This window comes from Mastomys coucha, unplaced genomic scaffold, assembly GCF_008632895.1.
Source record: "Mastomys coucha isolate ucsf_1 unplaced genomic scaffold, UCSF_Mcou_1 pScaffold23, whole genome shotgun sequence".
Taxonomy (NCBI): Eukaryota; Metazoa; Chordata; class Mammalia; order Rodentia; family Muridae; genus Mastomys; species Mastomys coucha.
Genome location: NW_022196906.1, coordinates 2,460,958 through 2,476,480, shown reverse-complemented (window position 1 = coordinate 2,476,480; position 15,523 = coordinate 2,460,958). Strand labels below are relative to the sequence as shown.

Genomic DNA, 15,523 nt, shown 5'->3' with positions numbered 1-15,523 from the left:
TTTATTTTTTAACTTTTATTGCATTATGATGAGAAAAGTTACATGATCTCAAATTTCTGAATTTAACATTTAAAAACATATTTTAAGTAAATAGAATTAAATTCTCATTCTTGTTTCCCTTTTGTACCCCAACTCCTCCCAGAGACCCCCTTCAATACCTACAGTATCTTTTTTGTCATATTCTTTAAAATTTATAAAATATTTTAACAATAAAATGAGTATTATAAAAGTTGTTTGATATTAAACAGCAATCAATTGAACAGTCTTATGTAGATGCTTGTCTACAGTAATACTGAAAATACTTATATTTTTTTCAATATAAATTTTAAAAAACTCCAAACATATTAACTGTATATTTCAAAATAATACATCACCACTAGTATTTTCCTAAATGAACATAAATAGATAAAGTATTTTTGTTTGTTTGTTTGTTTTGTATTTAGTAGAGCTTAAAATCTTGGCTTTTACTGTGGTACAAGCCCAAAATGAGAACAATGTTTAGACATTGGATTTCATTGTAATAAGGCTGTACTTCAATGACCCTCATATAACCAAAGGATTTTACCTCCATCATAGCTAAGCTGAGAGTTGACAATTCTGCTGTGTCAAGGAATGAATTGTAGGCATGAGTTTTGGATACAGACTTCCTGCTATGGTCAAAGCTATTTGACTTGAGTGAGTGACTTTATTCTCAGCCCACAGAGAACAGGTTACATTCCTTTAAGAAATGCTGTGTGTATTAAGATGGTCTATCCATAAAGTCATTCATCAATTGTTTCAATGAATAATGGTTCTGCTTGGCGGGTGACACAGACATTAGGTGAGGGTAAGAATCTGGTTCATTGGCTGTGATGATTTTGAAAAGTATTCATTTCAGAGAAAGAGTAACTTATAAAGTCCTCTTCTTCAAACTTGATACAAGAGTTACAAACTTCAAGCAAAGCATTCAGTCTCTTTCTTGGTCTCTTACAAGCCCCTTCCCCATTTGTCTATGTTTCTTTTGGGTATATAAATACTTTTGAAATATGTAAGCTGTTCTGAAAACCATAGTATAGTGTAAAAACATGAAATAAACAATACTACTAATAGAGAGGCTGAGATAGGAGAAGCAAGATTTCAAGACCCTTATGTCGTACACACCAAGACACTGTCATGAACAAGCTAAAAGTGTATATAGATTGTACAATGTTGGACCTATTTCTCCAATTACCAAATTAGAGAGACCATTGAATAACAATGAATAAATTTCTAATTCCTCATATTTTTGGATTTCAATCCATTAGGATATGTTGGTAATATTAATTTTCATGTTAAGATCTTAAAAAGTAATTGTTACTCCCTGTTGTTTTTGTTGTAATGTTATTTATTTATTTTTATTTAATCTGTGCGTGTATGTATACTTGTGCCATAGTACAAGTATGGAGGTCAGAGGGCAACCTGTGAGTGCCAGTTCTTTCCTAACAGGTAGGTCTCTATGTATACCAAACACAAATTAAAAACAGAAAATATTAAATGAGATAAAACATTTAAAGCACCTAGTATATTACTTGACACTTAAGGGGCCTCTAAAGATTATAATTAAAGCAATGATCATAGAAGAGACATAGGACACTGTACCTGCATCCTCACCATCCGTCCAGTACTCATCCTTGTCAAAGTGAGCATCTCCTCCTAGGCCTGGCCCAGGTGCGAAGGCATGACCTAGAGTGTTCCCTGGCCCATCAAATGGGAAGTTGTCTCCATGATCTGCAGAAGCACACAGTCATTTCTATCAGTGTCTTGGTTTTCCTTGGTCTTCTACTCTCTCCACAAACGTGATTACGAAGATTGGAGAGAGAAGCCAGTCTAGTTGGTTGACTCTCTTGGTACCAACAGTCAGTTTCACACAGAGGATGAGCTGGCTATGGATCTGGTCTAGGCACCAGGCTTCTATTAGATCCACTACATATCATTGTCTACCATTGTATGTTGAGGGCTTACTGGATTCAGGATCTTAAAACTGTATGCGAGCACGCACATGTGCGTGCATGTGTGTGTGTGTGTGTGTGTGTGTGTGTGTGTGTGTGATGCTGAAAATAGAAACCAAAGCCTCTCCCATAAGTTAAACATGTTTCACCAATAAAAGTTGACTCGAGTGCTCATGAAAGGACTTAATTTTTTTAAGGAGAACACTAATATAAACAGCACACAGGATTAGCTTGAAGGAGTCATCCTTACCTCCCCTTGCGAAGCCAATTATGATGTCTGCAGTCCCCCACCTAACTCTCTTGAAGTTCAGTGGGATGTGCATACTCCACATTCTGAGAGCTTTTTTCACTATTTGATCCACTAAGAACCGAGGTAAGTCTGAAGTATAGGATACGATTCTGAAGGCACACAAGAATTCAGTGTTTGAGTTCTCAGGAAAAGGGTTTGGTTGCCTCCACCAGAATGAGCTAGAATGAGCCTCACCTGTAGGTGACAATTCTGGAATCCCATTTTGGACTGTTTGGCATTAGTGAGTATTCTGCAACATCTGGCACTCCACACCGAGGTTTCTGCATTATTTCTATGATGCGGGGGGATAGTTTTCCAGTCATGGGTAGGCCAAAGAACTTCTGCATTTCCTTGAGTTTGTCCACTAAACTATCGGCCTTCTTTGTTTTAGAGCCGTGAAGGTAAAATTTTCTAAGATAATTCTGGTATACAGAGAGTAAAAAATATTTTATTTGAAAATCTGCATCTCTTATACATTCTGTTGTTGTGGATTTAGATAGTGATTTGAAGACAAAATTGTTATGCAATTATGGAGTAAAGTATTTACTGGTGGGGGGAGGTAGATGGAGGTAGATGGAGAGAAGAATGTCATGTCATGCTGTATTCTCTGTGCACACCTGTAGGATAAACACACCATCCACTTTCTAAAGCTTGGTCTTAGCTTTTTAGTTTTTTTGTTTTTTTTTTTCTAGACAGGGTTTCTCTGTGTAGCCCTGGCTGTCCTGGAACTCACTCTGTAGACCAGGCTGGCCTCGAACTCAGAAATCCACCTGCTTCTGCCTCTCAAGTGCTGGGATTAAAAGCGTGCACCACCACCGCCCAGCAGCTTGATCTTATTTTTAAGTGTTAGTGTGTCTTCAGCAAGCACAACAAGGGTTGGGGAAATGTTTCAGTCAGAGAAGAGCTTACCTGAAAAACCTGAGCTTGATTCCCAGAACCTATGTTAAAAGTTGGGTGCTTCTATAACTCCAGTGCCAAGGAGGAAGAGACAGGAGGATTGCTAAAGATGCCCAATATCAAACTATGGCCTACACACAGACACATAGACACACATACACACATACAAACATGCACACACACATACTCACATATACACACACATACATGCACAAGCATGTATATACTCACAATATACAATATACATACACATACACACATGCATATACTACACACATATGCACACACATACACAAGCACACACTCATACATGCACACACTTACATAACTCACACAAACACATACACATGCACATACTTATACATGCACACATTTGCATACTCACACATATATACACATACACACAAACACATATGTACATACAGACTAACAAGCACATGTACACATATAAACACACATACATATACATACACATATATACATGTACACAAACATACATACAGCCACATATACCCAAAACCACACATATACCCACACAGGCATACACACTTATATACACATACCTACAGAGAGAGAGAGAGAGAAAGACAGACAGACAGACACAGAGAAAGAGAGAGAGAGAGAGAGAGAGAGAGAGAGAGAGAGAGAGAGAGAGAGAGAGAGAGAGAGAGAGAGAGAGAGAGAGAGAGAGAGAGAAAGAGAGAGAGAGAAAGATAGAGAGAGAGAGTTTGAGGACACAGTAAGACCCTTGGGCATCATAGATCCTATGAGGAGATATGAGGTCCACTAGCCATGAAAGACCTGTTGCCATCTGGTTATTATCAATTCCCCAGGGAGAAGAAGTCAGGTGATTGGTAGTTTAACCAGTCTCACTTAACAGTCCAGGAAGAGCGCAAGCTCATAGCATCCACATGCTTCTTTGTTCAGGTTCACACACTGAGTCAGCAGCAGACCCGGTCTGGAGATTCCTTATCTGTAGTCCCTGTTCCCTCCTTCCTCTTTCTCCCCTCAGCCCATTCTGCTGCTAGCATAGCTCATGTAGGAGGTGTCAGAACAAAACAGAACCCAGATCTTTCCAAGCATAACTGGATGTCTGAAAGTATCCTGAGGTCTGGGAATGAGATGGGAGATCTTCAACCAGAATATGAGGAGGCAAGACAATTTGGCAACAACAGCAATTTATGAAAGCATTAAAGACCTGTCTTAGGGGCAGGCACACATTTATTGCCTCTGCCTCCCAAGTGCTGGGATTAAAGGTGTATACAGCTATTGCCCAGCAACACATCTGTTTTATATGAAGACACACAGCTTAGAGAGGTGAAACAGCAGACAGAGATGACCCCAGGTGTCTGTAATCCACTTCCAAGGAAGTTTCCTTAGGAAAAGTATACAGGCTAAAAATGTGTGCAGTGGGAAGATTGTTGAATGGCTTACCATCTACTCAGTCATTTGCTATCAGTGTTAGAGCAGTGGCTGTCTGAAAACCTTCCATGGCTATGCATTTCACCAAAGCAAATGGACCAACAAGATGTTCTCTTACCTGGTGCCATGGTGTTTCATTCAACATAACAAATTCTTATTATTCACTCATAATAATCATGAACAAATTCTTTAAAAACAAACAAACAAACAAATAACAAACATTGTATCCCTTCTAGAGCTGTGGACTTCAATGAAACACTCTCCGGATGACATGTTTGCATTCTTTTCTGCTCCTGGGTTTGATTTGAGATAGAACCTGCTCTGTAGTACAGGCTAGTCTGGAACGCATTGTGTAGCTCAGGTTAGGCTCAAATGCATAACGACCCTTCTATTGGACAATCTGTGTGCTAAGCAAAGGGCCTGAAGACCCTTGTAACGGCATCCTGGAGAAAACTGAATCAAAACTCCTAAAAATGCTATTTGGTAAGGCAGAAACCACTTATAACTTTGTGATTGAATCTACATGTGGTTGAATCTGCTTTACCATCTTTGAAAAAGTCAAACTGAATGTGAAGTATAGCTCTATTTGTCTTATGCTTAAAGCTTATCAGTCATCATTCAATTTTACCAAATAACAATTTATTTAAAGAAGCCTAATTTCTGAGCTAGAAAATCTTATCTTGATTCCTGTCTCTATTTTGGTAACAAGAATGTGAGTCAAGGCGACTGAGCTCTATTCAGGCTAGCCCTAGTGATCAGATGACACACTCTATACTTCATTCTGATGGTCTGTTACCCTGCACACGTGAGCTTCTATCATCATGTTACTGGTCTGCGAGTTTAACCCCATGGGATAGATCATAGATGGTGTTACAACTTCTATTGCACATGCAAGAATGTTATACCTTCTCTCTGCACTTTCTGATTATTGGTCTCTTTACTGTGAGGCCTGATCCTTAGATGTCCAGTTCAGTACAGTTCATGAAAATAATTGCAAGTTGCAATAAACAATAATAACACTTGCATTTCCTGAGCATGGATGGGATTTCAATACTGCATTAAGTATGTTATAATCTCTCCACTTGGTGACATCATTATTATATTCTCCAGTTTCTGAACTGGAAAATTTAAGGCCAGAAATAAAATGACATGTTCGAGTCCAGCTAGAGAGCAGATAAAGGATCTGGCATTCAGTCAGAGTTCAGGAAGGCTTTGGAAGCCAGCTCGGATGGCTATTCACAGAAAGCACGCACTGCTTTTCTAACCAGGAACACTATGCCCAAGACTATTAACTGCCACACAAGCACTGAAGGAGAAATCATTCAAAAGCACACGTGGAATGTTGGTGAGGCCAGAGAACCCCGAGTGAGAGAAACGTATACCTGAGCCTGTTCCCACTGATGTGCGCTCACATCTCCAGCTTCCTGGGACAGTGGCAGGGCCAGGTGGCCTGGCAGCAGGCACACAATGCAGAACAGGGTGAGCCGCATAGCAACTATCAACAGGCGATTGTTCTCAGAGCTGTTTTGCTGTTTCCTGACAGGGGCTGGAGAAATTTATATATCTTCTCAGCCCTGAATGTGGAAATAGGTGACTCATTTGCACGCTTTCTTTCTTTTTTGAATTTAGCAACAATGAGGAAGTATTATGTTTTTATATTGGCAGGAGGAACTCATAGCATTTATCTGTTAGAGGACCCTCCATGCTGAATCCACAAGAAAACTTGTTTTATTTATTGGAATCAAATTACTACTCTTTCAAGTCTTATCCATAACAAAGTTTGGATCTGGCATTGTATTCTGTATCTTACAAGGATTTTTGTAAACATTTATAATATGTGGAACAGTGCATAAGTTACAAACAGCGTCACTGAGCAGTACTGCAACATCACCAATGCCAAGAAAGAATATCGCTAACCAAGATGATCTATAGATGAACTTATAGATGAATCATGCCTGGGATCCAAAATTCAGGAGGCTGCGGAGGTAGGAGAACTGCAAGTTTGTGGCCACATAGTGGCTACATAGCCAGATCATTGGCTGCATAGGGGGTATGGTGATTAAAATAGGAAAGGAAGGAAAGAGAAAAGGAAGAAGGAAGGAAGGAAGAAGGAGGACCTGGAGCATTGCTAGTGTTTCATAATTCTTTGTAAAGGAGACAGACAGGCATTGTAGGTGCAGGGTCTGTGTAGCGGCTACTACATGTTTAGCCTATAGTCTTCGCTCTCACAGCCTATCTGAGTCACATTGTTGGGTATCTTTTACTCAGGTGGTTTCTTTCCTCACTGGATAGTGCTATTTCTAATTTTCTTCAATTAAAGACTCCCACTATATCTTCAGGAAGAGCCCTGTATAGCATGTTTGTACAATAAATGAGCATTTATAGATCCTCACATCCTGATAATCTGTATCAGGCAACCACAGTGCTATGAGATGTTCATTGATCTGTGTTTTGGAGTAAAATCCTGGATCTTTTCTTATCTCAGATAACAAGACAAGCCACAGGCTGGCAGAAAATGTTGCAAAAAACATATCCAATGAAGAACTATTCTTAAAACTACATAAAGAACTCCTAAAACACAAGAACACAAATTATCTGATTAAAAAAAATGCACCAAAGACTCAAACAGATAATTTGCGAGAAAAGACAAATGCTAAGTAAACATAAAAAAGTTCCCCATTGCACTTACCAGGGAAATGTGAATTTAAATTGCAACAATCCAATTAAAACCCATCAAAATGCTGCAAATCATGAGCATGGGCAACAGTAAAGGCAAGATATACTGGGGACAGTCACTTAGGAATACAGTTTGGCATGCCCATAACTAATCCTCCAAGTACCATATGATCTGGCAAATGCACTCTTTCCTAGCCATAGAAGAAGCCATAGAAAATTTATGTCCATATAAGATCTGAAAGTGCAAGCTTATAACACTTGTATTTACACTGTTTAAAACTTGAGAACACTCAAGATGTCTTTCAGAGAGGGAATGGCTGGACAGACCATGGTAACCCATGCAAAGAAATATTATTCAGCACTAAACGTAAAAGAGCCACCGGTGATGCGAAGACAAGGAAGAACCTTAAGTGAGTGCTGCTAAGTGAAGGAAACCAGCAGGAAAGGGTTGAAACTTGATTTTGACTAGATGCCATTCAGTCTGAGAAGGCAGCAGGCAGATCAGTGGTTATAGCCACAAGGTTGAGAGAGGGTGGTTGAGAGTTGAACTGCAGAGCATAGAGGATTTTTAAGAAATAATGAAGTGCTCTGGCATTGTAATGATTAATACATGTCATCACATACTTGTACAATACCAAGAGTGAGCCCTGATGCAAGCTATGGATAGAGGAAAGAATGCAAGCATGGTGTTTGTAACCAGGCTGGAAAGCTTTCGAGCCTTGGGTGCAGGGAGTTTGGACTTCATCCTTCTGAAAGAAGAAAGTACTGCAGCTGGATTTGGATTGTGAGAAAATGCTAGTGCTTGTCCTGAAGACGGATTGGGGCAGGAACGATGACTCTGCTGAGGGCCACCAGAGAGAGACAAGAAGACATTGCTAAGACAGCCAGGGTGAGAGAGGGAGAACCAAACCCTCACTGAGATAAGTGGAGCAGAGGAAGGATGCGAAGCATGCCAGGAAACCAGGCTTTAGCTCTCGCCCTGCCTGTGCCTTCACAGCAGGGAGGCAGGTAGTGATGTGAGTGCCAGCACAGGCTCTGCAGAGGAGCTCTTCTGGAGAGCTGAGAGCCAGGGTCCAGCTCAGTACTGCTCTCCTTGCTCTGCCCAGATGTCCCTTCACACCACCGTCCCACACAAGGCCTGCATTACTCCAAGACCCTGCTGCTGGAGGGAGGACAACAGGACCTTCCGTTTGCGGGAGAGGTTAACAACAAAGCCCTGAAAAAAACCATCAATTCAGGTACTGTATGAATATGGCTGAAGATCAAGAACTTTCTGTTATGAACATGAAAATAGTCAATATACAAACAGACATGCTCACTTTCACCTTCAGAGTCAAGGCTGGGGACATACCTTGCACAGGTGAAAGGATAGGCTGGTGGCAGGCTGCCACAAACATTTGGGATCCAGTGTGGCATTTACTTTGCAGTTCCTGACCCCTTAGTGCCTGATCCATCCAAATCAGCAAAGACCCATCTTAATTCAATTGGTTCATTTTAGGAAGTGGCTACTACTCATGGTTGACGGTTCCCTGAACATACCGTTCTCTGGAAGGAGGACCTGCTTAGACAGGGACTATATGATAGTTTGTAGGCTAGACTCATTTATGGAAAGTGGAAAGATAGATAAAAACAAAACAAAATGAAACAAAAACAAAAAACAAACAAAAAATCAAGACAAGAGAGGCACTGCTGAGAAATTTCTTGCTAAATTTAGTGATGTTGCTCTGGAGAACCATATTTCTCTAGCAAATGTTCTGGGGTATTCCTTACCCTGTCCTTGGCATTGCTTGAGGAGTTCCCCTGGTAACAAGACCCACTTACTGAAAAGAAGCCTCCTCAGTCTTCCAAACACAGATCACATCCAGCCGCTTAGTGAGTTTGGCAAGGAGCACAGTTTTAACATAACATACTGGATAGAGAATTCGCAGAACTGTCCATCAGTACTATGATCAGGTGTCATGGCTCAGGCATCCCCTCTGGCAATGCACAGAGGGACACTACCCACAATGCTCTGCAGTATTTAAAGAAAACATCAGAGAGAAAGTTGGCTTGGAGAAGCTTAGGGAATCCTTCCTTAGTACAAGAGAAGTTCCCCTTGCACCTCCTCTGGAGCGAGCAAGCAAGCATTTATTATACGGTGTGTCTCAGTGCTCTCTCCAATTCACTTCAGATTCTGTCAGTTTTCCAGATTTAATTGTCCTCTGATAGTTTCTACTAAGCTCTTCTTAATGGCCTCAACTTTTTATTGGTGAATTATATTTATAAACATTGTAGCGCAAGGCTGAGTGTAGCACCTACTGTATGTTTGCCTGTGACAATGAAGGAACAAAACCATTGCTGGCTACTATGTTACTGGTACTTAACCCCCCCTCCCCCAACAAGGCTTTATGAAGTGACTTCTAAAGAAACCCATTGGAGGTACAATGTTGAGGTTTGTATTGAACGCCAGTTCTAAATTTCAGGGAACATACATGGTTGGTCTGCTGAGTACCTGAAACTATAGAATAAAGAATTGTTTAAAATTAAAGAAAGAAGGAAAGGATGAAAGAAAGGAAGGAGGAAAGAAAGAAAAGACCAGGATTTAGAGCAAAGAAAACAGAACAAAAACTTGGGAGCTGGTCAGTTAAGGATCAAAGAAGAAAGAATTGGTGGCGATCTGAACCTAATGTTGGGACAAGGCTTGTAGAAGAAGGGACAAGGGTGGCCATTACCAGGGAAAGAGGGATTGGCTGTGTCTAAGTCATTGGTGTCAACATTGGGTCTTGAATTTGAGAGTTCAGCTGGGAAGTCATGTCCAGAACTCATAAGCATGACAGTGTGCAGATACAGGCTGTGAGTAACTCACCGTGAGGGAGGAAAACCAACATGGGTGTGTAAAATGGACATAATGTAAAATTTGCCATTTTAACCTTTAAAATTTTAAGACATTTATTTTTTATTATATATATGTATGACAGACTTGTCCAAGTGTATATCTGAACACTGTGTATGAGCCTTGAGCCCAGGAGGCTAGAAATAGGCATTGATTTCCTGGAACTGGAGTTACAGATGGTTGTGAGCCATGGTGTGGGTGCTAGGAACCGTTGCAAGAGCAGCCAGTGTTCTTAACCACTGAGCAATATCTCTAGCTCCATTTTAACCTTTTGAATTACAGTATTTATTTATATAGGAGTTGGTTCTACCATGTATGCCCAGGGAATAGAGCTCAAGGTAGTCAGGCTTGGCAGCACGCACTTTACCTACTGAGCATCTCACTGACCCTGCTTTTACCATTTATAGATGTCCAGTTCAATGACACTAACATGTCACTATGCTCTCCAATGGTTAAGTATTCATTTCCAGAACTTTCTATCATTTCAAATAGCTATCTTCTCACTCCCCTTTCTCTTAGTGATCTCTATTCTCCTTTTGGTCTTTTTTACTGTGACCATTCTAGAAACTTCACCTAAATGTAGCCATTCCAGTTAGTTGGTGGTGGCACACATCCTTAACCCCAGCAATTGGGATGCAGAGGCCAGTGGGTGGCATGTGCGTGCAGCTACTTATGGAGGGCAGAAGACAATGTTGAGTGCTGCCCTCAGTCCCTCGCTATGTTGATTTTGTTTTAGACAGGGTCTCTCACCAAACCTGAAATTCACAGAATGGGGGGGGGGGTTTGGCCAGCCAATGAGCTCCAGGGATCTGTCTCCATAGACCGGGAGCACAAGTGTATGCTTGTCTGTTTACAACAGCTGTGAGCATCAAAACTTAAATCTTCAAGCAACTTTAGCAACATCACAGCACAGCAGCTGCCTCTCTTTTGTCTGCTGCATTTTCTTTGGTCTTGATGTGACTTTCTTTCTTTCTTTTTTTTTTTAGATTTATTTTATTTTATGTGTATGAGTACACTGTAGCTGTACAGATGGCCATGAGCTATCATGTGTGTGGCTGCTGGGAATTGAACTCAGGACCTTCTGCTGGCCCCGCTCTCTCTGGCTCCACTCTCTCTAGCCTGCTCGTTCTGTCGTAATTCACTGTAGCTGTCTTCAGATGCACCAGAAGAGGGCGTCAGATCTCATTACGGATGGTTGTGAGCCACCATGTGGTTGCTGGGATTCGAACTCAGGACCTTCGGAAGAGCAGTCAGTGTTCTTACCCGCTGAGCCATCTCGCCAGCCCCTTGATGTGACTTTCTTAACCAGCTTTTCTTAATCTTTTCTTTCGCTTTCTTAATCAGCCATATTCACCTGGTTATTATGTTAAAAAGGAGTTATTCATGTTCCTTCTGTTTCACAGTGACACTATGCTTAACCTGTCTGAAATATAGATTTCTTACTCCCCAAATGAGGGCATTTCTGTTTTTTTCTTACTGAGTAGTGTTATGGGAACCTAGTAAGAGGCCAGAAAATGTTAGCTAGTATCAATGTTGTTGCTATTATTATTCCAGGAACTATATGTGTGTGTGTATGTGTTTGTCCGCATGTATATCAGTGGACCACATGTGTGCAGTGCCCTCAGAGGCCAGAAGGGAGAGTGTAGGGTTTCCTGGGACTGGAGTAACAGATAGCCATGGGTCACTGTGAGTGCTAGGAATCGAACCCAAGACCTTTTGAAGAGTAGCTAGTACTCTGAACTGCTGAGCCATCACTCCTATTCTTGGAGTTATGTGTTGTAGTTTTCTGTTTCTTTCATATCTTTGAACCTAGTGTGGAACTATGACAAATATAGAAGAAACAGAAAAGGTTGCGATGCCTGTGTCCTAATAATCTTTATTGAAATTGTTATTGCTATGTTCTTTGAACCTTCAGGAAGTAACTGCTTTAAATATTACAGTTAGCAAAGGAGTCTCCTTGTCTGTTTCCTCTGTAAACAAAGAAAGCACAGACTTTAGCAGGAAGCTCTCTGGGTACATGGTGTGGACAACAGAACTGTTACAGGAAAACGAGTCTAAAGACCGAAACCTGGCAAGCCGGATGTTAGGACAAGTGACACAAGACATGCTCTAAATGTCTAGAAATGTCCCACATCAGGAGAGGTTTTGAGACAAAGGACAGAAAGACAGTAGGATTCCTCGGGGGTCACTGGCCGGTCCACTATGTTTAGGTGAGAGGCTCTGGACAAAGTGCTAACATAGAAGCTACAAAGGAGGTGTGAGCTGGTCCGTCCACCTTGCCTCTAGGTGCAGCCACCACTGCCCTGAGGCTCATGTATCAGCAGATGGTAAGTTTCAGAATAGGAAACTGGAAGAGAAAGGAACAGAAAGGGGAAGTGAGAGGAAGCTGGTGGAAAGGAGGGTTTGCCTAATCATAGCCCCAGCTCAGAGCCCCCTTCTGCTGTAGGCATTCCCCACTCTCAGAGGAAGAAGGCAAAACAAGGTCGCTAACAATTCTGCTTCTCCTTTTCACCCAATCCTAAACTGTCAAGGATCTGGACCTTTATTATAAGCGAGTATAATAAAGGGGTGTGGGGTGTGGTGTGGTGGGGGTGGGGCATGGCGGGGGTGGGAGTGGAGCAGTGGCTACACTGTGGGAGAAAATGCTCTCTCTTTTCACCATTAGGTATCATTCTCCAGGTAGCCATCTTGTTAACCCAAAGAAAACCAGAGTAAAAAGCTAAGCAGAGGTGTCAACCTTCCAGTTATGTCATTTAATCATGTCTGAAGAGAGATGTTAACACCCAGACTCCCTAGCTATGTAAATCAATGAAACTCTCCTACATCTGTTGTTTGCTGTTGGCCGAGCTGGTGTGGGTTGCACTTTGAGGATACTTTCGGCCAAATAATTCCTGTGTGATATGGGTAGGTATTGTGATATGGGAAGGAATCCCATTGGGTTGGGATTTGAATCCAGGATGAATAATCCGTGAATCCCACCCTCCCTTTAACATTTCACATTCACTCATTAATTAAATAGCTCATTGACTAATTCTGAAGTCATGCATTGTGCACATCTGCTATGCTAGGCATGGTTCTAAGTGTTAGAACTAGAGAGACGTGTGACAAACTTTTGATACTCAGTTTTTAATTTTTTGCATTGTAGTGCTCATAAGCAGGTTAATGAATGATAATTGTACAGTCTTCTCAGCAGAATTACTGCCTGTTTTAATTTTCCCTGTAACCAGAATTCAGTAGGTTAGCCCCCTATTTTTGATTACTATGACAGGGCATGCCATGGGGGTGAAGGGCAGAAGAGTATGCAAAGTAATTGCCACTGTTGAGCTGAAGATTCTTAACATCTCTCCTCTGAGTGTCTACGTGAATTTCAGATTCGTTCACAGATTGAGAAAATATATATAAAGCACATGCCAGGTTGTCTGGTGCTGTAGAAGGATTTGGTAACATGAAGAGTAAGATATAGAATCATTCTCCAGCAGTCAGAGTTTGGGGCTGGAGAGAAGGCTCTGTGGTTAAGAGTGCTCACTGTTCTTCCAGAGGACCTGGAGTTGAGCCCACAGCATCCATGTGGATGGCTCACAATTATTTGTAACTCCAGCTCCCGGAGATCCAATGTTCTCTTCTGGCCTGAGGGCACCCACACGTACATGGCAGGCACACACACACACACACACACACACACACACACACACACACACAAATAGAAATAAATCTTTAAGAAGAAGCTGCATTCGGCTGAAACAGACACAGAATGTAAATACAATGCAGCTGATGCCCAGAGGGCAGTGAAAGCAGTGCCTCACTTAGTAAGGCCAGCATGCCTAATAAAAACCCATGGATGCCCCTAAGAGAGGTGACTTGGTTCTCTTGATGGGTGGTGCCTCGTTTAAGGATTCAGTCTTAAAGACTGACAGATCAGACCATCACCATCATCGTCCTTGTCAGGCAGATCAATTGTCCCTGGCCTCATGGCCAGTCTGCCATGCCTCTTACCAAAGCTGTGTTGTTTATGGCTCCATTGTGTTCATGGGGTGAGGTCAGAGTGTGAGGGTTCAGGAACAGCCACATAAAAGCCACACAAACCACTCATACACCAACCTCGGTTAGGTATCAATGCTTATTAAACACACACTCCAAGATGTGTCAATAAGGGTCAGAGCCAGGAGTAGGGATCCAAAACTGCAACACTCATAATCCTCAGAACCAGTTTTTTTATGTGGGAAAAAAAGATGAACAGGTGCATTTGCAGCATTTACATTTGCGACAAATGTATAGGCTATCTAGATAGAGCAGCTCTGTTTGACCTTTAAGCTGATAGGCTGGGTCTAGAGGCAAGGAGGCTAGGAGATTTCCAAAGTTCACCAGGCTACCTGACAAAGTACACGTTGTTTTTGTCAGGGTAAGGAACAATAGGTCAAGTTAAGGTTATGAACTACAAAATGAAGGCTGAGAGAATATGGCAGAGCTCTTATTAAGTTTTAATATTTAACAAGACCCCGGCTGACTCACACTGGCTACCACATCCCTCAATCCTCAGTAGACAGTCTCGGGCACTGAGGGAAGGCAGAAGGATCAGCATGTCCTGTGCTTCCTCCTCGGAGTTCTCTCTGCCACTTTCCCAGAAATTGTCTTTGATCTCATTACCAGCTAATCTTTCAGATCATGATGAATGAGTCAGGTAGCCTGCAGTTCTCCAGCGGTCCTGTGCACCTGGGACCACTTCACTCCCTTCCAGACCCAGGAGGTGCCCTTCAGCGTTAAGAGCAACAGATGACATCAGTGCCCTTCCCTAAAGCCTCGCTCTTCTTTACCTCCCCAAATGCTCCCTGCATGAGGTTAGAGGCGGCTTCTGGTGGGTGAAAGGGTAGCGAATCACTGTGCCAAACACCGTGCTCTTTCTGTTACTGTATTCCATTGTGTTACAGACAAGAGAGATGAAAGTAAGTAGTTAGTGAGTGGTTGAGACCGATTAAAAGCTCTTCCCCAAACCAAACCTGCATTTGTGTGTGTACATGTGTTTCTATGTGGAGCACACATGCCTATGAGTATGTGTCTCTGTGTGTATCCATGTTTCTAGGGAGCAGGGCCAATGGCTGGTATATTTCTCTGCTGCTCTCCTTACATTTTGAGACAAGACCTCTCACTGAACCTGGAGTTCACTGACTCAGCTAGACTGTAATCCTAGTGAGCCCCAGGGATTCTCTCTTCTGACTTCCAAAGATTAGAATTACAGGTGTATGTTGCTGTGCCTGGCTTTTAAAGTGGGTGTTTAAAATTTAGATAAGTATGTACACAAAATGATAGTTATGGGGGTATAACACCCCCATATATGGCTTATGTGTAATTTTCATTGATAGTTCAGTTTTTAGACAGTACATTTTTCAATTTGTTTTTAGTTTA

At 41.7% G+C, this 15,523-nt stretch overlaps 1 protein-coding gene and 1 pseudogene across 1 annotated transcript in view; one reads left to right on the top strand and one right to left on the bottom strand.

Annotated features, from left to right (window-relative positions):
* Positions 1 to 6,104, bottom strand: part of Mmp7 (matrix metallopeptidase 7) — a 9,517-nt gene extending 3,413 nt beyond the window's left edge. Inside the window, exons 1-4 of the mRNA XM_031343037.1 lie at positions 5,958 to 6,104; positions 2,452 to 2,678; positions 2,218 to 2,366; positions 1,618 to 1,746 (exon numbers count right to left, since the gene is read on the bottom strand). Coding sequence (XP_031198897.1) covers positions 1,618 to 1,746; positions 2,218 to 2,366; positions 2,452 to 2,678; positions 5,958 to 6,065 — 613 coding nt within the window. The 5' untranslated portion in view covers positions 6,066 to 6,104. The remainder of the gene's footprint in view (positions 1 to 1,617; positions 1,747 to 2,217; positions 2,367 to 2,451; positions 2,679 to 5,957) is intronic.
* A 2,253-nt stretch (positions 6,105 to 8,357) lies between these two features.
* Positions 8,358 to 9,445, top strand: LOC116072567 (annotated as a pseudogene).
* The last annotated feature ends 6,078 nt before the right edge of the window (positions 9,446 to 15,523 follow it).